Raw genomic sequence first — 25,637 nt, forward strand, 5'->3', positions numbered from 1 at the left:
TGACACTTGACGTACCTCACAACATTTAGAAATAAAACAGCACAGACATAAAAAAAAAAGTTTAATGATGAGGCCACCCTTCAAAGTCCGAACACCCCCTCCTCATATATATATTTATTTAGAAACAGGCCCTGAAAAAACCATCTGAGGGCGGGTTGTGTGAGATGTCTGTGCTATGTGTGCGCAGAGGCAGCTGCTGTTTGAAGCAGCCACAGCAGCAGACACACACACTGAGACAGAGAGTGTAGCTGGAGGGTGTCTTGTTGTTGTCCTGCCTTTGTTTGTTGCCCTCCTCCTGCTGTCTTCAGCTCCATAGGAGAGCGGAGCAGAGCTTAGAGAGCGCGCCTCGGAGCATCAATAATAGAGGCTCACTGCAATCGAGCTCAGAAAGGAGCAAGACAGCGGGACAACTTAATACCATTCAGCCACTAATTAACTAATTGGAGGAGGAAAAGTCTGTAAATCTGGAAGTACAAATAACCCGATGATGGCTCTTTGTGTGTGTGTGCAGAAAGTGCTCATCCGTTTTAAAATGAGCCGGAAAATCAAGAGTACAGTGAGTGTGAAGTCTCGGGGCTCAGCCCTCATATTTGTCAGTGAGATCAATGCTCTCTTATTACTGACAGCAACAAGAGCCCATAAAGAGCCGATTTATTGTCTCTTTAACTCTTTTATTTGTCCTCGAGGCTGTAGGGTGGCGAGTCAGGCGCACAAGGTCAATCACATGAAAGCTGTAAAGTGAGACGTAAAACGCACATTCATGAGGAAGCTTGGGACATCACAGAGGAGAGAGGGCAAAAAAAAAAAAAAAAAAAAGATATAGAGCCGGAGGAGCTTCAGCCCAAAGAAATGGACTCCATTTTTTTGTGAGTCCTCCTCTCTCCAGCTGTCAGCTCGCTCCCTGTCCCATGGGGGGTTGCCACGGTGACAGGAGGCCACATATCTTGGGGGCGTCGTTTTGGTCAAAGGACCCCATTGTTCTTGTGTTAAGCCGTCTTCACTCTGCCCGTCTGCCAGGGGCTTCGGCTTCACACCCCTCTCTCTTTCTGTCTCACACACACTCTAACTCCTCTCTTCTCTGAGTCGCAGATACACACACACCTCCCCACCCACCCGCTTGTATAGAGGTGCAGCAGTTTGTCTGTACACCCACACACACTAAAAACAGCACAAGGCCGCTCGCAGTTACAAGTTTGAAAATAAGACACATGCTCATACACATGATGCCGGGGAAACACACACACACACACACACCCGACTTGAGTTATTATTTTCCAGCAGCTGCAGCAAACAAAAACCCCTTGTTGTGAATGAAAGGAGCATCAACTTTTTAATTCACTTTCCTAACGATAGCATCAGCTCCCTTGATTTATTTCATCTCCTCAGGGGAGTTTCACAAGTTGACAGATTTTTAACGAGCGGCTGCAGTTGCTCAGCTCGACCACAAGATGGCACTGTAGCCCCACTGGGTCCAGTGTGGATCTGTGTTATTAGAGGCAGAATCATTCTGTCCATTTGTCTTCCAGCGAGGGATACAGTAGAGGAGACCTTGGCACTCGCTGCGAGCCAGAATCCTCCAGTGTCCTTCAGCCAAGTGACTGTGACTCGATGTAAAAGGAGGGGAGTCAATTACCCCCGTGATGGATAGATTACAGTCGTGCATCATTCTGGGAGCCAACGCTCCGATGTGAACTGAATTTTGAAACTCAATTTGTTACCGCTCTCGCCGTCGCCTCCTGACAGATGGATCGAGGCAGCGCCGAGGAGCTCATTTGAATCCGTCACTGCTTTGCAATCCGAGGTTAGAGGTCAATTTACTTGCAGAGATTTAGCTGTGCTCCAAATGGAGATCAGAATGGAAATTTATGTAGCGATGCATTCAGTTATGACTAAAGGTCCGGGGGTGATGCAAATTGGAAAGATGCCGTATGTGAAGTGAAGTGACCACACAGCTGGAACACCATATATTTGGAGGGGATAGAGGAGTTTTTATTGACTGGATGAGTTGAAATCATCTGGTTAAATGAACACAAGTTGATCTAATGAAGAGCATCAACATGCAACCAAGGTGTTATTATCAGAACTGGATTTCAGGACACTTTCAACTTTCAAGGATGGACAGAATATTAAAAACACTTCATTAAACGCTCACACAATCTAATGATACACAGACCTCTCCTGGACATTTTCCTGAGTGGCAGCTGTTTTCACATCTGCACTCTGGAAGGAGAAAGTCAGAGTGAAAAATTCGGCTGTTTGGGTTGATATCAAATATCAGGAGTTTTTCAGGAGATTTCATGTGGAGACACAAACAGCCAAACTGTTCATTCTGACCTGAACTTTTTCCAGCCAGCTGTCTAATTAAGTTTCTGCACAAAGTCGGGATGAGCCGATGTGAGGAAGCTTCCCCGTGGGTGAGTGGTAAGGCGTAACTCTGACCCACAACCTGAGTGATCCTTGCTGCTTCATGCTCTTCTCTGCGCCGCCACCAAGTTCTGTAGATACTGTGAATATATTGAAATTAAGGCAAAAATCTTCATGGTAGCGTTTAACTTGGTCCACCATTTGCCCTTCTTTATACATCACGTCCTGCCTCCGCCCCCCACAGTGAGATGTATGCAGCTCGGGAACATGTCAGGAGCAGAGGGTCAGACATTTCTAAGGTGTGAAAACAGCTTATGAGAACAAACAGAACTGTTGGAGCTACTATTTGATTATGGCAGCCACCTCCTCAGTCCTGCCTGGAAGACGGTGAACGGCCATCTTCATCCATCCACACGGAGCAGATATTGACTGTAGGATGTTGATCCGGTGACTTTGGAGAGTGAGACTGAAGACGCTCTGTGATCACCAGCTGAGTGGTTGGGTATTGATCAGGAGGTGGTCAGCGGAGATGATTGGGCTCTCAGCGTATTGATCGACTTTGGTTAACGGAGGGAAACTGGCTACAAAATGACCTGGCAGGCTCTGATAATTCACAGGGAGCAGATGCGTCGATGTTTCAGCTCACATAAAACAATCAGCCCGTCGTTTTGGAAAAATCATTGCTTTTTAATTGTAAAATAACAGTGTAGATACAAGTTCATAGCGTCACATGTCGGTCATCTTTAAGTCTCATGACACATTCTCTGGAGTCTCCTCCGGGGCTGAAGGCTGGACAGGTAGAGCAGCACTGAGCCGGCGGCCCCGCGTCCTCCTGCGGGACTCTTTAGAGAACTCCGGGGAGGTCCAGGGCTGCCAGGCGAGACCTGCACTGCTGCTGGTGTTTTGGTTCCTCAGGCTGCGGCGGACTGAACGCTGCCCTCTAGTGGCCACAGGTTTGAACACATCCTCAAAGTTGAAGTCAGCCTGCCAGGGGGCTAGCTCAAACTTGACTGCTTCTCCTTCCTCCTGGCTGTCAGAACTCGCTCTGCCTTTGTTCTCCTCCATGGTTGCCGCTGTGTCTCCCTGCTCTGACTCCTGCACGTCATGGCTCATTTGCTGCTCCTCTACCTGGATCCCCTGCTCCTGTAGGACTGAGCCGTATAAGGAGCTCCTTCTGCCCCGCTTGTATTTTCTTTGGGTTATTTCTGGCGGCAGACTGAGATCTGAATTGAAACACTCCAGTTTATTATCCGAGTCTGTGCAGGTTGTATCTGCAGAGTTCTGCGTGTAAAGTTCAGTGTCGGCTCCTCCCTGCTCGTGCACAGTCTGACCCTGTGGGGTTTCCTCGAGCTTTGTAGTGGTTTGGTCTTCACAGTGCTCCTCTGTCTTTCCTCCAGTCTGGCTCTGAGTCTCCTCAGTGAGCAGGATCTCATCAGCAGCACTCACATTCATCTTCTTTTTTCCTCTTCCTTTGCCCCTCGTCCCCGACAGCCTCCTGCCCCTGCATGTGGCGCTAACTTTCCCGGAGTCTGAAGATGTGATGGACTCTTCTGAGGGAGTTTCTGAGGCGGTTGCGACAGTGAGGTTCCCGATTGCTTGACTGTCGTCCGCCACCTCAGCGTTGTTTGTCTCATCGTTTGGTGCTGTTTGGAGTAAGGAGGAGCACAGCTTCATTTCTATAAATCACTAACGGCCACCGTTATTCTTCAGGAAACAGAAATGTGTTGCTCTAGAGCTGTCTGCATGTTTTACCTGTGGTTGGAGTCTGCTGTGCTGCTGGAGACTTGCCGATGGAGGACAACGACTCGGTGATGGGGCTCAGGTTAGGGTCCTTGGAGGCGTATGCTCGAGAGCCGTACAAGGAGTGGTCCACGTCCTTGTTCCACCGACGACCTGCTGCAGAGTTCAACTGTGGAAAAACAATCTGTATTATACTGTTGTACCAGTAATGAGTGATAATTCAGAATGCACAAATTATCTCTTGTAACATTTTCTTCTCAGAGAGAGAGTGAGAGAGAGAGAGAGAGAGAGAGAGGAATGACATTCAGAAAAGGAGCCCCAGGTTGAACCCGGGCCGCCTGCTTAGAGGACTACAGTCTTGGTACATGGGGCGTGTGCACTAACCACTATGCTACCAGCGCCCCCTTTTAACATTTGTTTAGTGGAATTTTTCTAAATATTTTTCTGCTTTGTGAGACGCATGTTCTCTCCATGTACTCCGGCTTCCTCCCACAGTCCAAAGACATGCTCGTTAGGTTAACTGCTGACTCTAAAATGTCCGTAGGTGTGAATGTGAGTGTGGCTGGTTGTCTGTCTCTATATGTCAGCTCTGTGATTGACTGGTGGACAGTGCAGGGTGTAACCCCGCCTCTCAACCAATGACAGCTGGGATAGGCTCCAGCCCCCTCTGCGACCCTTAACATGAAAAGCGATACGGATAATGGACGGATGTAAGACTATGGGGAGTTTGACTCTTCAAAACGAACATTTTCAGTAGGTAGCAAGTTATGTTTTCTTCTGGCATGTCACAGCCTTTTGTCTCCTCTGTCCCAACTTTAAAATAAAACATTTTAAACATGTTGCTTTCATCAAATTCAAAATTGGGCAAAAACAATTACATTTCCCAGCTTCAACAATTTGAATATATCGTCCATTATATGGTTGATATATTGGGTTGCAGTTCTTTTTTTCTTCAAACCACTTCCATTTGATTGTTCAAACAACAGTTATTGTATGTTTAAAGTAACTCTGACCCCTAGTGGTTAAAATAGGTACTGCAGTCTAAATTCTAAACATCATAGAGAGCTGTCTCCCCCCCCCCCCCCCCCTCCTCTCTAGAGTCGATGCTCACACAGGTCACCATGTGGTGGACTCTGAAGCTTCAGTGTTTATCCAGCTCTGTATGGGTCTGTAAACCTTTCTGTGTTCTAACCTCTCTCCATTTTTCAAAAACATCTCCAATATTGATCCTAGTTTGAGCACGTTTCTGCTCGTGGAGCTTATTAGAAACATGCAGAGGCTTTTTAGGTCGAGTACAATCACTTCTATCTGAACCACTTCTCTTGCTGCTTCCATCACTGCAACACCTGTTGACCTGATAACTGCTCTCATATCTGGTAAACCGAGGGGCGTCCAAAACGGCCGTGTGGGGGTGTCTTAAAAGCGCCTACCTTCTCTGGTCCAAACAAATCCAGAGCATTCAGGAGCAGAATCTAAAGTTAGAAGGAGGACATACTGGCTGCTGCATTGTTGTCAGAGAAGCCAGCACTTCAACATAGCATGTTTCCTTAATGTCTGATCATATAGTAAGATCACTCTATCATTTCACTCACTACACAGCTCACTGATTGGATCTTTAAGAAACTGATTTGTAGTTTTGTCTCCTGGCTTTGTGGTTTAGTTTTGGAGCAGTGATAGATCAGCAAGGTAAGTCAGAGAGTCTAAAAAGTCATAGTTTGTTTTGGTTTTTATTCACTGAATTTAGAATATCTCCTACTTTATTTATTTTTTAAAAACATGTGAATTCTTTTAATATTTCATGATGTTTTCTTTAGTTATCACACTGTGTTCAGCGTGCACAGCTGCATGTAAACAGAAACAGTTCTTCTGTAGCACTGTGGTCGGGTTATGCAGCTGCCTGCAGATCCTTCAGTGAAGAGGTGTAAAGAGAAATCAAACGAGCAGACTCAAGCAGCTCACCTTCATCTTCCCAGAGGCCGACTTGGCAGCCGAGCGTGTCGACCTCTTCACAGGTTCGCCTTCCTCCGGCTGCTGAGGGAACAGAGTTGGCATGAGGATTCATTACATAGACTGTCTCTCTCACGCACATTAAGTGGATAGCCTCCGACGTGATTAAGTTCACATCCAGTGGAATTAAACAGTAGATTAGATGGGAGCATGTTATGACCCCTGAATTATTAAAAAGACAATCTGGTCTAGTACACAGAGCTTTTCTACGAGTGAGATCAAGTTGAAAGCAGCGCTCGGTTATGGCAGACCTTTCTTTTTCGGCTGCCGGAGCGAGCAGGAGTGTCACTGGGAGATTCACACTTTGGTCCCGGCTGCTGTGGAAGAAATTCACAAGTTTAAGGTGAATGAAGGGGAACATTTACATTTGACACTGGATATGAGAGAAAGTAGATTTAAGATTTGATTTCTGCAGACCTTTCTCTTTCTGCTTTTGGTTTCAACCACTGCAACGACGGCGTCCTGTTGCTTCTCCTTCTCTGGCAGGGATGTAAGCTCATCGAGGTCATCCAGCCAGGAGGCTGCGCTGGGTTCAGGGTCAGACGCTGAAGAAAAACAAACATTACACATCAGATGAAAACTCTCTGACTCTTTGTGCGCTGTAGAAAAAGTTAACAACAGTCAGCTAAGGCCACTTTAAAACAAGATTGATCCACTGACAACTGAACCGTTTGTGTTTGCAGATACGTTCTGCATTTGGACAAAGTTTTGTCCACTAAAACGGCTTAACACTGTGGGTAGGCCAGGCCAGTAGTTGGCAGTGTGACTTTATAATGAAACAATACGTGCATGAGCACATACTCTTCCTGCTACAGAGCGGAGAGGTGTACAAAAATAGCGAGCGGCTTTTGACCTTTTCGCTGCCCTTCATCGGCATATAGGTGGATTTAGTATTTGGTGCTTGTTAGTAATGCGTATCCACTGAAAGTGAGGGTGCAGGTGCAAAAAACCGCCCCCAAAAGATGTGCTTATAATCACCATCATCAGGGACGGAGCCAGGATTTTTTTCTCTCCAGGTGCTGAGGAAGAGCTTGACTAATATGTTGGGGTGCTATTTCTTTTACAGTTTATTTAAAAAGAAAACGATACTACCAAAATATGTGAGGGGGCTAAACCAGGGCTAGACAGATTTGTGTTGGAGCTATAGCGCATCCTAGCACCGGTGTAGCGCCGTGCTTGACCATCGTGCATTTGTTTTTTTTTGTACCAGGCTGTAAACATGTTCGTTTCTTCAGTAAAATCAGAACTGCAGGATTTTGCAGCTGAAGCTATCAGTATCAACAACTAATAACGCCACAGAATGAGGGGGGACGGGACAAGTTGTGTGTATTTAGAGAGGAGAGGGTTAGGGTTAGGGTAGGGTTTCCTCTAATCGCTTGACACACGTGATGTGACAGGAGACAGAGAAGGTCGAGAACAGGAGGAGTACTGTCATGAAGGTAACCGTTAATTAAATTACAAATGGAGAATTGTGAAGGGAGCGGCTCACCTGGAAGGACCTGAGGAAGACTCTCCTCATGGAAGGCATTGTTTAAATTCAACGGCTGGACGTCCCATGAGCAATCTGCAAATGACACACACGAAAGAAGTGTTTTTAGTTTTACAGTTTTTTCTAATGGAGACAAAAAGATAGAAACCCTCTCAGTGTGCCTCTACTGTGATCACTGACCTGTATCAGCCGTCACAGCGGAGTCGACTTCCTCCTGAGAAGAAAAAACAACCTCAGAAAAGTAAATAAAGACAAATAATCATAATTATGATGACTAAACAGGAAGAAGGATCAGCTCTGTGAAGGTTCTCAGTTAAAGAATAAACCACAAGGTCATCTAACAACTTACAGAAAATAAAAAGTAGTAGTTGTTTGAGGAAATCTTTGCGGTGGTTTGAATCTGATATTAATGTCAGTGTTTCCCACTCGCAGAGGAAAGGAAATTCTCAATATAATATTAAACCGTTCAGTACGCCGTCCACGGTTCAATACCTGCTTGTAAGTTATGCTTACGTACGAGCATCCATAAAAGTATTTATCTCTGAATTGGCTCTGTTTGTGTGTGCCTGTGAGTCCTTGCGCTGGGATATGGAAACCCCTCCCCCACCGAGTTAATATCCTGACAAGACTACACACAAGAAAAGGGCTGCAGTATGAGGAAACACTGCCATCTTTCAAATCTGTGGTATGAAGACGCTTCGGTTTCAGCGTTAAGTCGGCTATAACAAAAAGGAACTTGAGAGAATGGTAAACAAAAAAGGGACTGTCTGCAAACATGGTTTTACACGTTTCAGAGTTACAGAGTTTGGCTAGCAGGATTAGCAGGCTCCAACGTTAGCAGGCTGTCCACCAGCTGATCCCTGCATGATGCAGACGGTGAAGCAGCTTTTAAAACAAAGCTACCCAACACGATGACGTGTCAAGGCTTTACGACCCGTTTCTGTGTGAAAGTCTCCAACATGATACAAAAATGTTTTTTTAAAAAGACTGAAATGTGTTCCTTGTTTTACAGCAGGGTCTGCATGGCACTACTTAAACACCGCCTTCATTTCACTCAGACTTTACACCAAACACCAGGAATGTGTAAAAATGGCTTCAAAGTAAAATAAAGAAAGATTAGTTTCTTTACCCCTGTTCCTGTAAAATTTGCCAAAAACAAATAAAAATGGGAAAAAGCACCCACCCCCAACAGCCCGACGCATTATACATAAATCAGTGGGATGTGAAATATTCTTGATGCGTTTCAGGTTTCTTATCTACCTTTGCATCCTTGTCTTCACCGTCCTCCCCCACAGTCGGTGTTCTGCGGTTGCAAGGTATTGCAAGTGTCGGTGAGGCTCCAAACGTGGTGGGGCTGCTGAAGTCCGACTGAGCTTTCTGTGTTTGGGCTTCATTTCCTTGTGGTGTCTTCAGCAGTGAGCGCAGCTGTAGAGCGCCCCCTGGTGTCTGTGCTCGGGCAGGCGTGGCCCCCTTCTGAAGCGGGGTGCTGGGAGGAAGGTTCTTATCAAAAAACTCAGGAGAGAGCGGCCCGCCAAAGTGAACCCTCTTTTTCTTTTTGATGGTGGATGTGCCCCAAGAGTCGCCCTCTCCTGAAATTACAGTAAAAACCTTTGATGCACAAATGACTTTGTTTGCCTTATTGAACAACCAATGAAAAGACAGGAAGTGAATCTCTTAGATCATATGCATGAATTATAGTGTGTTGTGAATATTTATATAACATCAGGTATTAGAATCTGTGGCAGCCAGTTTAATCAACACAAATTTAAAGGAAGAATGTGCAACATTTTACACATAAATATATCAGAAATCAAGTCTGTCCTGTGTAAAGCCGTGTTTACATGGACGTGATGGCCGGCTCCTCCCCTTGTGTATAAAAGATGTTTTAGTCAAGGACTAGAGAGAAGAAGAAGAACATACTCACTGATTATTTGGATGTCACATAAAGTGTCTTTAGATCACGCTCATTCTGTGCCAATTTACAATATGAAGCTACGAGCTAACTGAAGAGCGCTAACATTAGCATGCTAACACAACAATATAGCTCGAGACAAGGACAATTTTGTCTGCCACTTGCGCTTAATACTGCTTAATTATGATGCGTTCTAATTCATAACTCCATGATGGAAATCCTGTCTCAGCCTAACTTTCAGTCAACCTAACAACAGGCTGAGAGCTGAGGCGGGTTTTAAGCCTCTTGACAAACTATTACATCACACCCGCCTGTCAATCATGTCAGCTACGAGCCTAACTATGGATAACACATATTGATGATCAAAACAGAGCCTTTAAAACCCCGTACAGTGTGTGCTAGTGATGACAATAACTAATCAGACCTGTTCAGTTATTTGAACCTGAAACATGTTTATTTCTGCTTTAAAACAGCGTTTTTGAACGGGTGTGTATTTGACCTCCTGTGCTTCTGCAGCCAGCCTCTAGTGGACACTCGAACTGCAGGATTTTACATTTCATCATCAGCTTCATTTTTCAACACCGGAGGTTGCTGCTTGGTAACACGGCCTGTGGCACAGGCCTCTTAAGATTTATTTTGGGTCTTTTTGTGCCTTTTCTTGGGAGAGACAGGACAGAGGATGGAGTTGAAAAATCTGGGTGAGAGAGCGAGTGTGGAGGACGACATGAGGGATAAGAGCAACAGGTTGGATTCAAACCCGGTCCGTCTGCTTCGAGGACTACAGCTTCTGTACATAGGCCGCTCGAACTAACCACTCTGCCGCCAGCGCAACCACATTAATCGTTAAATCTTAATTATCTTCTTTTCATGATCATGGGAAGCCAAAATCGTAATTGAAATTGAAACTCCATGAATTGCCCAGCCATGGGATCAGGACATGTAAGTGATGCGGATGTCAACATTATAATACTGTTTCACATCGATCGGATATTTTCAGTACCAACATTTCCTTATAACCACTGAAGCTGTCTTCTAAGTGTAAACACACAGTGTCCTCCAGCACTGAAATGACAAATGCTTTCAGTGAGCATGAATCCTCTCTCTCTAAATACAACCCTGACCATCTCCCGGTATGCAGCCAGGATACAGTGCATCAAGCTCAGCTCTATAAACAAAGCCTCAAAGGCAAAGCTAAGCGAAGATAAAAGACCAGTTATTGTTGCATGACCGCTGCGAACAGTGTGTGTTTACCTGTGGGCTTCATCTCCAGCAGAGGAGGGAGGGAGGGGATGTGGAGGGAGGATGCCGGCCAGGCTGGTGAAGCGGCCACAGGATCATCGGGTGGTGGATGGCGGGGGCTTTGTAGTTCAAAGACGGCGTGCTGTTTAGAGAGAATACATGAGAACCTGTTATTTTGGACGGCAGTTCAAGAAGCTTCAGACAACAAGCGGTTTCATATCTGACATTAGTATGCGTCTTTGTACACACATCTCTGGAAGAACAGAGTGTGAAGCGTTATTCAAAAGTACTCTGAGTTTACTGCCTGTTCTGTCTCTATGACAACAGTCTTATTTCACCTTTTCAGAAAGGCGCTGTTGACGTCACCGGCGCTCTTTTCCAAATACAAATCATGCCCAAAAAGCAACAGAGCAATGTCCGTCATACAGCGGGTCGTTGTCATCAGACTGTTGTCATGGAGACAGGACGGACATGCGGTGCTTTTCTTCTCAGAGCACAAACGCTTCATGCAGACGCTACAGATTGCACAGCGAGCGCTTTTCTGCCCAGAAATAAATGGAACTTATTTTCACAGATCGTCTGTGGAGCCCCTGGAGGTGGTGATGGGCAGAAGGATGATACAGAAACTGTTGAACATTATGGACAATAACATGCATCCCTTACACAATCTCGTGTGTGAACAAAAGAGTGTTTTTAGTGGGAGGCTACGGCAGCTAAGCTGCAAAAAGGACAGATTTAAAAATACTTTTTTACCTACTGCAATTGCACTTATAACAACTCCCCTTTAAGTAAGGACAGAAGACATTTAAACTTTTAAACTTTAGCCTGAGTTGCATATATCATATATCAAACTGTATTGTGGGCTCATGTTTTTTTGTATGGGTGGGATATGTATGTATATATGTGTTGTGTTTGTGTGTTTGTATGTATGCTGGCTGCTGGAACACCTAAATTTCCCTGATGGGATGAATAAAGTATATCTTATCTTATCTTTATCTTTATCTTACAACCAGTTTGCTCCCTGCTAACTTGTAAGTCGGTTGTTTGGTACGTGACCTAGTAAGTCAACGGGAAGAAGGTCGGATAGTTTGTAGCTAACGGAGCAGAAAAGGAGCAGGTCAAAGTTCTGTCAATTAACGGATTCTCCTGTAGACAAAAACAGTAGTCCAATTAAATGTCATAACACGCTATAATCATAGCTTGACTTAATGTGTGTGTAAACGTACTGACAGTACGAGGACACAAGTGTCTTTGAGAGTCAGTCCTAACTTGTGAGTGTGTGTTGCTGCCTGGATTAAGACCTGACCTGTTGGTTCATCGGAGGGGAACATGCGTCGGCCTCTTCCACTGTCTCGCCGTCACTCAGCGGTCCTTCTGTCACAACCTGTGCCTCTGCTATTTCTTCCTCCTGTGGATATGAAAAAGGAAAATTCCCACTGCTTCAATCCGATCGCACACACACCACACCACACCAAAACAGCAAGAACACAAATACAACGATACAGGAAACAAAACTTTACAAAATTTAGTTTTTTAAGATTAAAAACTTCACAGTCGACGATACACCTCAAGTGTTTCAAGCAGAAACTTAGGAGAGGAGTTCAAAGACAAAAAAAGATGCACAGATAAATAAATAAAACCCAATAAACAACTCTTGAATCGAGCTCGGGTTGGCTTGGAAGTGCTTGTTTTTCCCTTTTGGGATACGTGTAGTCAAAACATCTCGTGTACCACGGAGCTGTAGCATCCATAGAGGAGTTAAAAATAATCAGCAGGTTCAATGGACGCCAAGAACTGAGAGGTAAAACCTTTTAGTTAAATTATTCACAGCTGTCAAGGAAGTGCATGCTCAGAGTGAGTGTACCTCTCGCTCCTTCAGACTGAAGTGGAGGGTAGGAGCGCTGGCCTCTCTAATCTCCAGCTCGCAGCTTTCCAGGGGGCCCAGGCGCCTCCTCTTGCTGGGTGTCACCGTAGGTGGGTTGTTCTCTTTCTCTCCATCACTGCTGTTCCCATCTGGGGAGGAGGAGGGGGGGAGAACAGGAGTGTTATGTAAAACATACAAAAACAAACGGGACTTGGAGACACTGCAGCTGAATTAAAATAGACTTGTGGGGTATTAAATAAACATATCGTACAGAAGCAGCTTGAAAACAACACTTAAAGTGTCCCATTTAAGAAGATGACCAATTTGAGGAACAGTGAGTGCCACGTGACGTCGTCAGAGTCGGGCTTAAGACGCATTAATCTGCTGCTTTTTGAACACTGCCTCCAGACATCATAAAGAAATCCTACTGGCTCGGATCCTCGCAGGGAAACGAAAACCATTAATCCTGTGGCAATAAGGAGGCCGCCTCACCAGACAGATAATCTCTTGTCTTGATGCATCCTCCAGTGTTGCTGTCCTGCGTTGGCATCGGATCACAGCCCTCGCTCTCCGCCACATCCATCAGGTTCTGGAAGGAGGCCATCTTCTGCCTCAGCGTGGAGGCGACCCGGGGAAGGAAGGGGCTACTTTTGACGAGCTGAGAGTTGAGACAGCGGAAAAACAAACATATCTGCTCAGTGATGCAGCTTGACAGGACATAGACTTCTTAAAATCACTCGAGTGGTATTACTGAGAGACAGCACATCTATCTAACGCAATACAGGGACGTCAGGGATTGCTGAGCTGGGCATTTTCTGAAGGCTACATCACAATAAGTGTTCCGCTAGAAAGTATTCTGTCATTATATTGATTTTAGAGTAATATAAAACGTTCTATCACACCCTAACTGGATTCCTTTTGTATCGGACTTACCTGTAGATTTGAGTGTTCAATGCGTTCCCGTTGGATAAAGGTACCCAACATCCACACAAACCTCTTAAACCACCTTAGTAGCATGGCGGACCTTTCCACTGGGCAATACAACCCCACTCGGTTGTAAACATGCAGTTTGTTGTGCAGAGTGAAAGTTGTGCTTAGAGGTGACTCATACTGATGGCTTAAGCTGTTTGGTGCCCACCTCTTATCTGTCATTGGTCATAAACACGCTATCAGAAGCAATGGGGGGGGGGGGGGGGGGGGGTACGGATAAGAGTGTTGTGGAAGTGGTGAATGTGCGATCCAGTAGATGTCACCCTTCTGCATGATACCAAAACAAACTGCTGTCTGCCATACTGAAGCCTCCGCTCTCCTACAGTAACACACCTCTCTGTTTTGTGCAAGTAGCGGACAAAACAGTCCTTGGCTTGAGCTGCCTGTGGCCTGTATTGTTGTGTTTGCAGGCTAATGCTGGCGCTCTTTCGTTAGCTTGTAGCTTCATATTTCACATAAATTGACAAAGAATGACCGCGATCTAAAACACTTACTTATAATCAATAAGTATGTTCTTCCGCTTCTCTCTAGTTCTTGACTAAAACAGCTTTTATACACAAGGGGAGGAGCCGGCCGTCCCGTCCATGTAAACACGGCTCTGACAACAACACGGCCAGTGGGACTCGAGCTTCTCACTCATTGTAGACAGTCATGACTCAGAGACACATTTACACAGGAGAGACTGGATTTATGATTTATTTATGTATTAAATGTTGCACAGTCTTCCTCTAAGAGTTTATAAGCTAAAAAATTCAAAGGACAACATCTAAGGCAGCGCTCTGACTCACAGAGGGAGTGAGGTATTTAGTCATATGGATTTAAGATAAATGTATAATATAAAAGCAGTGTGTGTGTGTTTCTCCACCGACCATGACTGTGAATCTAGGCCACCGTGGTGCTGTGTTAAGGAACAGTGCAGACGCACTAAAACATGTAAAATATTTTAGTCTGGTGAATAAATATGGACAGCCAAGAAACAGATTAGACTTCAGAAGTGAAGTCATTGTGCTGAAAACAGAATATGCACCCACTGATGTTACCTTAAAGAAATACAATAACCTCTCCTAGAACCTTCTCAGGGTTACACGGTGTGTTTGGTCTTTGCTAATCTAAAGCCCCGTTTCCACCAAGCGGTTCAGTTTAGTTCAGTTCTGTACGGTACTCATTTAATGTCGTCTCCTATGACAAAAGTCAGTCCTGTCCTACTTTTTTGCCACCCTTCTGTTGGGGTACCAAGCGTACCAATCAGACCCTTAAGGGTGGAGCGAAAGAATCTTCACTTCCTGTGCGACAGCGGTAATAAAGGACAAACACAAAATGCACCATGTTTAAATATCTTGCGGATTTTGGAAACTCATTTCAAGGCGTTTTTTCTTTTATGCCATCACTGTCAGTGCGTAGATCCGCCGAAGACCTGCGAGATGCAGACCTTCTTGGAATCATTGATTTCTGTTTATTGTGTCACGTTCTTCTTCTTTGTTAAATGTATTGGCGGTCTACACTTTGTCACGCCGCTGTGATTTAGTGATGTCTAAGGGTTGGTTGGCTGTGGAAACGTGGGCAAGATCAGGGTTTACTGTCCAAACTGTACTGAACCAAACTGACCAAAACGCCCCTGTGATGTTTGGCCTTCAATCTGGAGGTTGTGGAAGTGTAGTGGGGGGACGAAGTGACCCCCCTCCCCTCTGTACCATCTTCAGAGGTAGTAACAGAGGTGGTACGGTTTCAGTGGAGCCAGCGGGTGAGTGCAGCGCTTATGTGTGTGTGCATCTCTGATGTGTGTGTGTGAAGCTCCAGCTGTGCCGTGATTCCGCAACACCAAAACGCAATGTGAACTCACACACAAGTATCACGCCGCTGTGGAATCAATATGAATGTACACAGACGTGATGAGCTCAGTTACAGCACTTTTGCCGGAGAAGCAGACCAATAAGAGCGGCGGTATGACACTTGGAGGACTGTATTATTAGACGTTTCTAAGCTTTTTTACATGTTCAAATCAGGACCTGATCTTTCCCTTGTCAAAGGGTGACTGTGAGGTGTTGATACGTTTGGATTACCTTGTGTATTCACTTTTAGTCGTACTAATGAAATAAAAAAAGTCAATCTAAGAACATTCTTCTGACCTTCTACTACTCCTTCATTGAGAGCATTATTACATTTTCTATAACCTGCTGGTTCCACTCCACCACCCTACAGAACAGAAACCGCCTGCAGAGCACGGTCACAGTCTGCTCTAAGATCATTGGTCTACCTGTAAGGACTTTGACATCGATCTATGAGCAACAGACAATCAGGCTAGCAGGTCGGATTATGCAGGACCCCTCACACGCTCTCTTCCCAGCATTTGAGTGGCTCCCCTCAGGACGCCGGCTTCGCTGTCCCTGCTGCAGGACACAGGAGAAGAGCAACCTTTGTTCCCAGGGCTGTCCAGCTCTTAAACTCTTTTTGTATTTTTGAGTTAAGTTTAAGCTGTAAGTTAAGACACTTTATATTTAGGTTAAAATGTTTCGTTTACTTGCACTGTTGTTAATTTACTGCTCTGTGTGCCTTTGAATTGCCCCCCGGGGACAAATACATTTTTTGAATTGAATTGAATCAAACAAAAAGCCTGTTTCACATTAATACTCAGCTAAGGATCTGTTTTACTGGAAATGTTTTCTGATGATTTGTTACTTTGATTTTAAATATTCTCACAGAAACTAACTTGTGTTTTTAATGCGGTGTCTCTGTCGCATTAATTTACACGGGACAGGTGACCAGGCTTGAATATTCCACATCAAAAAAAAAATCAGCTTGAAGCTTTGGTGAGCCGCATTCATTCTGTCACACAAACGACAGCGTCACAGCGGGGGCGCCTTGTTCTTCTGTTCTGCTCTGTTCACTCGCTGCATTAAAAGTGCTGTTGATGAAAGAAGTGTCCATCTACACTAACAGGTCCTGACTTTGATTGGTCGGCTGATCGCGGCTGAACACAGCAGCTCAGTGCTCCATGTAAGGTCTGTACCTGGACAGGATAACAGTGACCACACAAGCGACTGTGCTGCACATCAGTTCAATAAATCAGGAGTGAAAACCTGTCGTCCCTTGGGTTAGAACATTTTGATTTCACTGAGGTGGATGTGAAGCTTCACAGCAGGTAGTTTTGTGTACAAAAAGAATAAATTTTTATTATTATTATTATCAAACATGAGTTGCAGCCTGAATTGACGCCATTTTAATATTCAGTTACCGTAAAATCGTTGTGCAGCTAGACTGGTTCTGAGTCGCAGTACAAAATAAGCTGGGATGAATGTTCAATCGTGTCAGCTTGCGTGCAGTGTGTGATAGTAGTGGCTGCACTTGTGACAAAGACGATGCGTGTGTCAGCATTTTATACTCTTGTATTGGTTGCTCCGGTGTATAGGACGCAGCTAACTTTCTGGATGCAAAAATAAGTATTTGAAGTGAGTCTAATGTTCAGGATTTTGTGCTGGGTTCGATGATCGAATCTGGTCACAAATGAGCTGTAGTCTGTTGACAGTGTAAACATCTGTATATATCTACAACACAGCCATTTATGTTAAGCATGCCTTATTTGCGGTATCAGGACAATGTCTGCTTCAGTGTTGGTCGTAGAGAACGTAACAAAACCCCAGCTGTTATCTGAATACTCTCTCATAAGCTGCATTAAACTCCTGAAGTTTTCAGAGTAATGTGTACAGCATGTGTGAACGCAAAGATACACAATTTTTACTCTGACTTCACCCGGAGTGTCTCCTCTCAGCCTCTTAATATTCATTCTGCAGAAAGTCAGAGAGAGCTGATGTGAGAACACAGCAGGATATAATCAGGAGAATTCACCTGGAGCCAGTGGGAGGGGGTGGTGACCTTTATTCCCTGTGATCGCTGCACGACCATAGACTGTCTGCACGCCACCTCTACCATCTCCGTGCTCTAATGAACCTGCTGCTGCATGTTTCCTGTTCTCCAGTATGTTCTTCTCCACTCTTTAGTTCACATTGAGAATCTCTTCAACTACACGTAGCATTGATAGAAAGACACATATTCTCATTATAGCATCATATAACGCTCCCTACCCCCTCCTCCCGTCTGACCTGGATACTCCTCCTGCTGTGAGGTGCATGTGTGAACAACCAGATCAGGAGGATTTCAGGGGGGCACTCTAGATATTTCTGCGAGTGCATGTGTGAAAAATATTTTACCCCAAAAAAATGTGACATGGTGCAACACAGACTGAAGAAAGTTTGAGAAAAAAAAAAACCTCACGTCTGGAGTTTTGAGGGCTGGTGGAGTCTTCATCTTCTGCTGAGCCATGAAGCGAATGAGGGAGTTTGTCTCTGGGGAACCCCGTACTCCAATGCTTGACCTCCGTCTGGCCTTTATTTGTGCCAGACGAGACTTATCTAAACGAGGAGGGAGACGAGTGCAATGTGAGGAAAATCAAAACTTACCCTTCATGTTTTAATCTCTGGTTTTTGCATTTCTTAATCTTTTGATCACATTTGAATCTTAATGTGGTTTAATCCTCCCACACATTTCACATTAGCTAATTTAACCACTATCATTAATGAGGACAACAAACCCTTTAGTAGTCAAACAGTTTTGTAAATGGATTCTACCAGTTGAGCATAATAACATGTATATAGAGGATAGGACTTGTGTCCCTGTAAGGCTTTGAATATGTAACAGCAGTTTAACATCAAACCTTTCCCCTCACCTTTGCAGGTCGGCAGTGATGCTGGAGTAAAACTCTGAACAGAGATGCCGAACCGGTGAGGTGTGAGCTCAGAGAAATTCAGGGAGGCTGATTTTCCATTCATGATTTCAGAAGACTCCTCGTGTGAGGGGGAAAGAATCTCCTCCTTCTGCTCCTTCTCAGGGCCGGAAGTGTTCATCTCCACGGCGGCCATCTGCAGATACATTTGAACACAGTTTAAGATTCAGTTACCCCTGATCGACAGAAATATGAGCAGGGTCAATTGTAGATAATGTTGGACACTCAGGATGGATGACAACAGACAGCTGGAGAAGTAATGTTACACTACAATCTGACAGGAAACGCTACAGCGGGGGTCATCAACTACATTGGTACAAGGGCCAGATTTCTTTCTTGACAGACACTGTGGGGACCGGACTTTAACCTATGTGCGAGTATTTCAGCCTTTATGTTTAATGTTTAATCACATAAAATTATTTATAATCTGGGGGGCTGGATGTGACCCATGGGACGCCATGTTAAGATAAGATAAGATAATCCTTTATTTATCCCACAACGGGGAAATTTACATTGTTACAGCAGCAAAGAGCAAAGATTGCAAACAAAAAGTGAACACAGTACAATTTAAATAAAAAAATAAAAATTAAGAATGTACAAAAAAATAGATTTAAAAAATAAAAAATAGATCAGCTATTTGACAAAAGTGTAGTCCGTAATATTCCGTGTAACACAGACATGCACACAGTGCACATAAAGTGTAACATGTTATTGCACAAAGTGGTTTGATAAACATAATATAACATTATTATTGCACAGAGTCAGAGTGAATTGTCTAGTTGTGTGTGTGTGTTTTGTGATCTACTGGGAGCAGGCTTGGTTAAACAGTCTGACTGCAGCAGGAAGGAAGGACCTGAGGTATCTCTCCTTGTGACACCGCGGGTGGTGAAGCCTGCCGCTGAAGGAGCTGCCCAGAGCTGTTACAGTTCCATGCAGGGGGTGGAAAACGTTCTCCATCAGGGATGATAGCTTTGCCATCATCCTTCTGTCTCCCACCACCTCAACAGGGTCCAGGGGGCAGCCCAGGACAGGGCTGGCCTTCTTCACCAGTTTGTTCAGTCTGTTCCTGTCTGCAGCCGTAGTGCTGCTGCTCCAGCAGACCACTCCGTACAGGATGGCTGATGCCACCACAGAGTCATAAAAAGTCCTCAGGAGTGCTCCCTGCACGCCGAAGGACCTGAGTCTCCTCTTGTAGAGAGCCTTTCTTGTAGAGAGCTTGTGTGTTATCAGTCCAGTCCAGCTTATTGTTCAGGTGAACACCCAGGTACTTATAAGAGGCCCGTATGTCAATGTCCTCTCCCTGGATGTTCACCGGTGTGGGAGAAGTGGGTCTGCGCCTGCGGAAGTCCACCACCAGCTCTTTGGTTTTATCCGTGTTGATCTGGAGGCAGTTCCGCTGGCACCAGTCCACAAAGTCCAGGTTGAGTTCTCTGTACTCCCCCTCGTCCCCATAAGTGATGAGGCCGACAATGGCAGAGTCATCAGAGAACTTCTGTAGATGACAGTCCCGTGTCCTCACATACTGTGGCCGGTTGGTCAGATAGTCCAGGAGCCAGGATGTGAGGTGCAGGTCGACTCCTGTGTGTTCCAGCTTGTCCCTCAGAAGCATGGGCTGTATGGTGTTGAAAGCACTAGAGAAATCATAGAACATGATCCTCACAGTGCTTCCAGCCCTCTTCAGGTGTGAGAGAGATCTCTGCATGAGGTAGATGACAGCATCATGGTTAATGGGGGCCACATGCGGCCCCCATTAACCCTCAAAGTGGCCGTCAGATCAATTTTTACATATCAATTAATTGGAAACATGAAGAAAACTTAACTAAATCTGCCATGAAATCATGAAAACCAGAAATATGTCCATAATAATATTTGATCACTGGTATACGAGTTAAATTTGAGACATAATTGACTGTAATCGTTTTTGTATCCTACAATTTGGCCCTCTGGCGGTGAGAATTAAATGAATGTGGCCCTTACTGTCACCAAAGTTCTAAGTTCTACAGTATTATCTTCATGTGCAAACTGAATAATATTTTTGTGTTTATTTGTACTATAATGTGTAAAATATAAAGTTGAAATAATTTCAATCTTGATGTTTTTTGTGGAAGAAATCTGGCGACCACCCTCCTGGTGTCTCGCGGCCCCCCAGAAGGTCGCGACCCCCACTTTGGGAACTACTGCGATAATTTACAATACGATATTAAGATACTAAACTGTGGCACTGAGCTCCAAACGAAATATTTTGTCCCTTTTTTATGGCACTCAAAAAGTTGTCAACCCTCCTGCTGCACCAGGATGCTAATAAATGTAGCCAAATAGCATTAGGATTAACACACTAACACTTACCTACGTTACCAAACTTAAAGATCCCTGCATGTGCTTCTTATGTTTATATAAGAAGTTAGTTAATTAAAAACAAAGTGTTAGTAAACGATGTGACAGAGAGGTGTCACTATAAAGTTACAGTAGCCATGTTGTTAGCACATTAGCATACGTTAACAGTCAAAACAGTCAAACTATTACACTTACCGTGTATCTCAGGGCTTAATGGTGTAAGCGCCTACTTCTCGGTTATCTATAAAACCCCATATAAACTATTTAATTAAAAAAATAGAGATTAAAAGCGACTAAAATCTTGTTCGTATATAAAAAACAAACGTTACGAATACTGGTCAGTCGTAGCGATTCAAATTCCGCTCCACAGTAGAGATGTGCCGGCGTGTATCCCTCCGCGGAAAAAAAGTCCGCGCTAAACCCTACTACAACACTTAAAAAAAACACTTTTTATACAACATCGGCTGACTGTGAGAAGTTAAAACGTTGATACAAGTGACGCAAGTTGTTTATACAAATAAAAAATAACGACAATGAGGAGCGAGCTGTTTCTTTCGGAGGAACTAACTTCCGTGTTGTGAGAGACTGAAAGCGTCCGGAACTCGTTTAATATGAATCCACCAATAGAAATGCCAGGCAAGACACCATGTGATTTCCGTGAGCCAATAGGAGCTGTCCTGTGATAGATAGCTAGAGAGACAGACAGACAGATAGGCATAGGTATAGATACACATTTATTGGCATTTCCACTGTCAAAAGTTGGGAATGGGTTGAAAGAATCGTCACTTGTTTGACAACTAAATATACCATGGATTTGGAAAGAGTCATTACAAGGCTGTTTTTTTTTTGTGCGACTAATGTCAGGGTGAAGATCAGGGTTTACCTTACCAAACTGTACTTAACCAAACTGGACCACCTGGTGGAAACGGGGCTTATTTAGTTGTCTCAGCCGTTAGTCTGTTGTCCAGTTAAAATGATAAAATCTAATGTTAGTTCCACAACAATACACTCCCTTTTAGTCAAACAACGGGATTTGCACATTGTCAATGTGCAAGTATACAAAAGGCTCAAGAGGAGTCTTAAATGTCACTGTTCATTATAACAGAGGCGGTTTATCCTGTGCTGGACGGGACACTTTAACAAATACAAGTAAGGTCCACTTCTTCAGGCACCATCACACCTCTGGATGGATAGATAACAGACACTGGCTTAACGTAGGAAGAATAAAACAAAACAAAAACCCTGAAGATCGTTTGCACGTACAAGCTTTGATTTATTATTATTTTCTTTTATGTGAAAAAAACACATTCCCTATAATGAAATGGATAAAACACATTCAAAGCTCATAAGGGATGCACGAAAGTAAAGCAATATCCATCATTTTCATGTTCTGTGGTACAATTAAAAAAAAAGAAAACAGCTTCTTTTTCAAGTAATCCAGCTGGACTGGAACGGGCTCCCTTGACTGCACGGCCCCATCTGCTGTCGGATGTTTTGAAAGCAAACAGCTGGAGCTCTCCCGGTCTGTGGGTTCATCGCTGACCTGATGCTCAAAGTTAAAAACTCCCCCAAAAATCTGTCAGGTAGCTAAGCCATCAATAGATAGAGTTTATGTAGGGTGACATTGCACTTATTAATTTAAATACAAATACACAGGCTTTGGGCCTCAGCAGCAGATCAAATACAGGATCAGAGTGGATTTGGAACAAGAAACTTCTCAGACATGTTTAGGGGAGCTCTGACACTTATTGAAACTGGTTAAAAAAAGGAGGAAAATATGTGACTTACTAACAGTTTTGTAACACCATCACTAACGTCAGGTATATTTTACCTGATAAAACATACTTCCCAACAAAATATATTAAAGTACAACAATACGTGGTAAATTGAAGTACTCTTCTTTTATTTCCCTCTATACAACGTCTCGTAAAACAGAAAAAAAGGTATCATGGGAGGACCTTATAAGAAGGCTCTTAAATTAGTGATAAATTAGGGAATCGTTAATGAAAAATCCCTAAAAAAATGAATAAATAATGGAGCTGGGAACTTGTTCTTCAGTCCACTTGTTCCTGGGACATGTGAATGTTGTCTGGTGAAGGTTAAGTCTCTCCCTTCATCTCTGACAACAGCGGGACATTTTTTTTAAAAAAGATTTTTATTTTTGGGCATTTTGTTCCTTTATTGTAGAGATAGGACAGTGGATAGAGTCAGAAATCAGGGAGAGCGAGAGTAGGGAATGACATGTGGGAAAGGAGCCACAGGTTGGATTTGAACCAAGGCCGCCCATCTGGAGGACTACAGCCTCCATACATGGGGCGCGCGCACTAACCACTGCACCACTGCACCACCAGCGCCCCAGTGGGAAATATTTTTCTTGCTATCACTAACATCGGGTGAAAATCACCCGAACCAAAACCAGGGATGGGAGCAGGGAAACCCACCTTCCTTCAGTGACGTCAGGAAGCAGACTGAAGCTACACAAGAACCCTCGCAACTCAGACAGCAGCCACACGATGAAGATCACCTGACCACGATCGCATGGGTGAAATGTTAGTGTTCTAGGGTTAAAGTAAATCTGAGCTCGAAGCATATTTTCTGGACTCTTGTGATTTTTTTGGGGGTTCTCAAAATCTCCCAACCTGCTGGTAACATCCTGTTTAACAGGGTCTTGAAATCCAGACCCTGACACTAGCACTTCATTGTGCGACTACAATCAAGGTGGGTTAACTGACGTCAACTCTTGAGGAGCTCGGTAAGCGCTTCACACACACAAACCAGTCACAAACACACACATACTTTTCTTGTTTTTTTGGGATGTTTCAGAGTCTGCGGCACAGCTGAGTACACTGAGATCAGATGCAACAGTGAGCCTCTTTCCACAGTCGGGGCTGTCAACCACATGAAGCATGTGGCTTCTTCTGTTGACACCAGGCGAGGCTGTGACAGGCGAGGGGAGCTTCACTGTTGTTGTCACAGGCTGCGGAAATGAAACTACTCCAGACATCAGTCCCTATGTGAAATAATCTTATTTGTTTATGACCTCTCGTCCAAAAATTCGATGTTCACAATCTGAAAAACTGAGACGCCTACTCTGAGAAAATAGAGCGGCCAATAACAAAGCTCTAAGATGTTGAATCCATTGTTTCCACCCAGTGACTTTCAATTTTCTTTTGGTTTCAGATTTCTGATTATGTCCTCACTTTGAAGTACACAATGTATATCAGATATTTCTTTAGGACAGGAACAAGCTGCAACCGCTGTGTTGAAAAATGAAGCCACTGTGAAGTGCAAACTGCAGTTCCACGAGTGTCCACTTGAGGGTGGTGTAACTAGCCAAGGGACCTCTACTATAGGTCCAATGTGAAAATGCCTTTTGTACAGCGGTAATAAACATGTATGGGGCGGCTGTGGCTCAGTGGTCGAGTTGGTCATCTCTCAACCGGAAGGTTGGGGGTTCGATCCCCAGCTCCTGCAGCAACATGTCCGATGTGTCCTTGAGCAAGACACTGAACCCCAAGTTACCCTGCTGCTTCATTGGCCGCATGTGAATATGTATGAATGGGATTAGTTAATACTAGGGCTGTCAACATTAACTAGTTAATCGTGATTAATTACCAACTGCAATTAATGCATTATTTTTTAAAATCAAGATTAATCTCAGGTTATTCTGTCCCTTCAGGCTCACCGTACATAGTGGTCCTCAGTGTCTCCCTGTAGTCTCAGTGATGTAAAAGAAGGACACTGCTGCATCTTTGAATGTCTCATTTCACTTTAACAAACTCTCAGACAGCTCAGCTGGCGAGTCCAAAGTCATATCCACCTTATGACATCACACATTGCCCTTATGACATCACACATTGACCTTATGACATCACACATTGACCTTATGACATCACACATTGACCTGAACACATCACACATTGACCTTTGTTACTGTTCCTTTGAGCTGTTTGACCTCAGTTTTGGATCCCTAACCACTTTCTGTTTCTGTGCTTAACTTCAAAAAACTTTCAAAATAAAAGCACAGTTTAATTCATACAAGTAAGGCACTTTCAGCTTAAGACAGAACAAAAATTCAAAATAAAAGCCTGACGATTTTTACTTTTAGATTTGAAACAATGGAATTTCGAACATGTGATTAACAATGTGATGAGTGGCAAACTGATTGGAATATTCTTACATATAGCGAGGAGGTCTATCCTCAAGTTCTGGATCTTAAAGGACGCCACAACATTGGTCGATTGGTACTCCCCCTGGAAAGGCTAACATACACCCGTTTTTTAATCGTTTGACAGCCCTAATTAAAACTGATTGACTCTTTACACAGCAGCCTCTACCATCAGTGTGTGAATGTGTATGAATGGACGAGTTAATACTGATGGACTCTTTACACTGCAGCCTCTACCATCAGTGTGTGAATGTGTATGAATGGATGAGTCAATACTGATGGACTCTTTACACAGCAGCCTCTACCATCAGTGTGTGAATGTGCATGAATGGATGAGTTAATACTGATGGACTCTTTACACAGCAGCCTCTACCATCAGTGTGTGAATGTGCATGAATGGATGAGTTAATACTGATGGACTCTCTTTAGCAGCCTCTACCATCAGTGTGTGAATGTGTATGAATGGATGAGTTAATACTGATGGACTCTTTACTCAGCAGCCTCTACCATCAGTGCGTGAATGTGTATGAATGGATGAGTCAATACTGATGGACTCTTTACTCAGCAGCCTCTACCATCAGTGTGTGAATGTGTATGAATGGATGAGTCAATACTAATGGACTCTTTACTCAGCAGCCTCTACCATCAGTGTGTGAATGTGTTGGTGTGACCTGCGGAGTAAAAGAGCTTTGAGTACTCAGAAGACTAGAAAATAAATATACAAGTGAGTGCTGCGATCCATGCTCAGGCCCG

At 44.1% G+C, this 25,637-nt stretch overlaps 1 protein-coding gene across 6 annotated transcripts; it reads right to left on the reverse strand.

The window, feature by feature from the left end:
- Window positions 1-1,965: 1,965 nt before the first annotated feature.
- cdca2 (cell division cycle associated 2) lies at window positions 1,966-21,267 on the reverse strand. Of its 6 annotated transcripts, none has more exons than XM_061037283.1 (15): window positions 20,912-21,267; window positions 18,326-18,518; window positions 17,875-18,011; window positions 13,108-13,273; window positions 12,616-12,764; window positions 12,058-12,159; window positions 10,764-10,893; window positions 8,861-9,189; window positions 7,781-7,814; window positions 7,601-7,675; window positions 6,529-6,656; window positions 6,363-6,413; window positions 6,064-6,132; window positions 4,117-4,273; window positions 1,966-4,007 (listed from the first exon to the last, which is right to left on the reverse strand). In XM_061037283.1, the coding sequence occupies exons 2-15, from the start codon at window positions 18,516-18,518 to the stop codon at window positions 3,115-3,117; spliced, it is 2,613 nt and encodes an 870-aa protein (XP_060893266.1). In that variant the 5' UTR covers window positions 20,912-21,267; the 3' UTR covers window positions 1,966-3,114. The 6 variants fall into 6 exon arrangements, with proteins under 6 accessions (XP_060893266.1, XP_060893265.1, XP_060893263.1 ...); XM_061037282.1 differs by having other exon boundaries at window positions 6,064-6,135; XM_061037280.1 differs by having other exon boundaries at window positions 6,064-6,135; window positions 6,363-6,425.
- Between the last annotated feature and the right edge of the window lie 4,370 nt (window positions 21,268-25,637).

Source organism: Labrus mixtus, chromosome 5 (assembly GCF_963584025.1).
Source record: "Labrus mixtus chromosome 5, fLabMix1.1, whole genome shotgun sequence".
Lineage (NCBI taxonomy): Eukaryota > Metazoa > Chordata > Actinopteri > Labriformes > Labridae > Labrus > Labrus mixtus.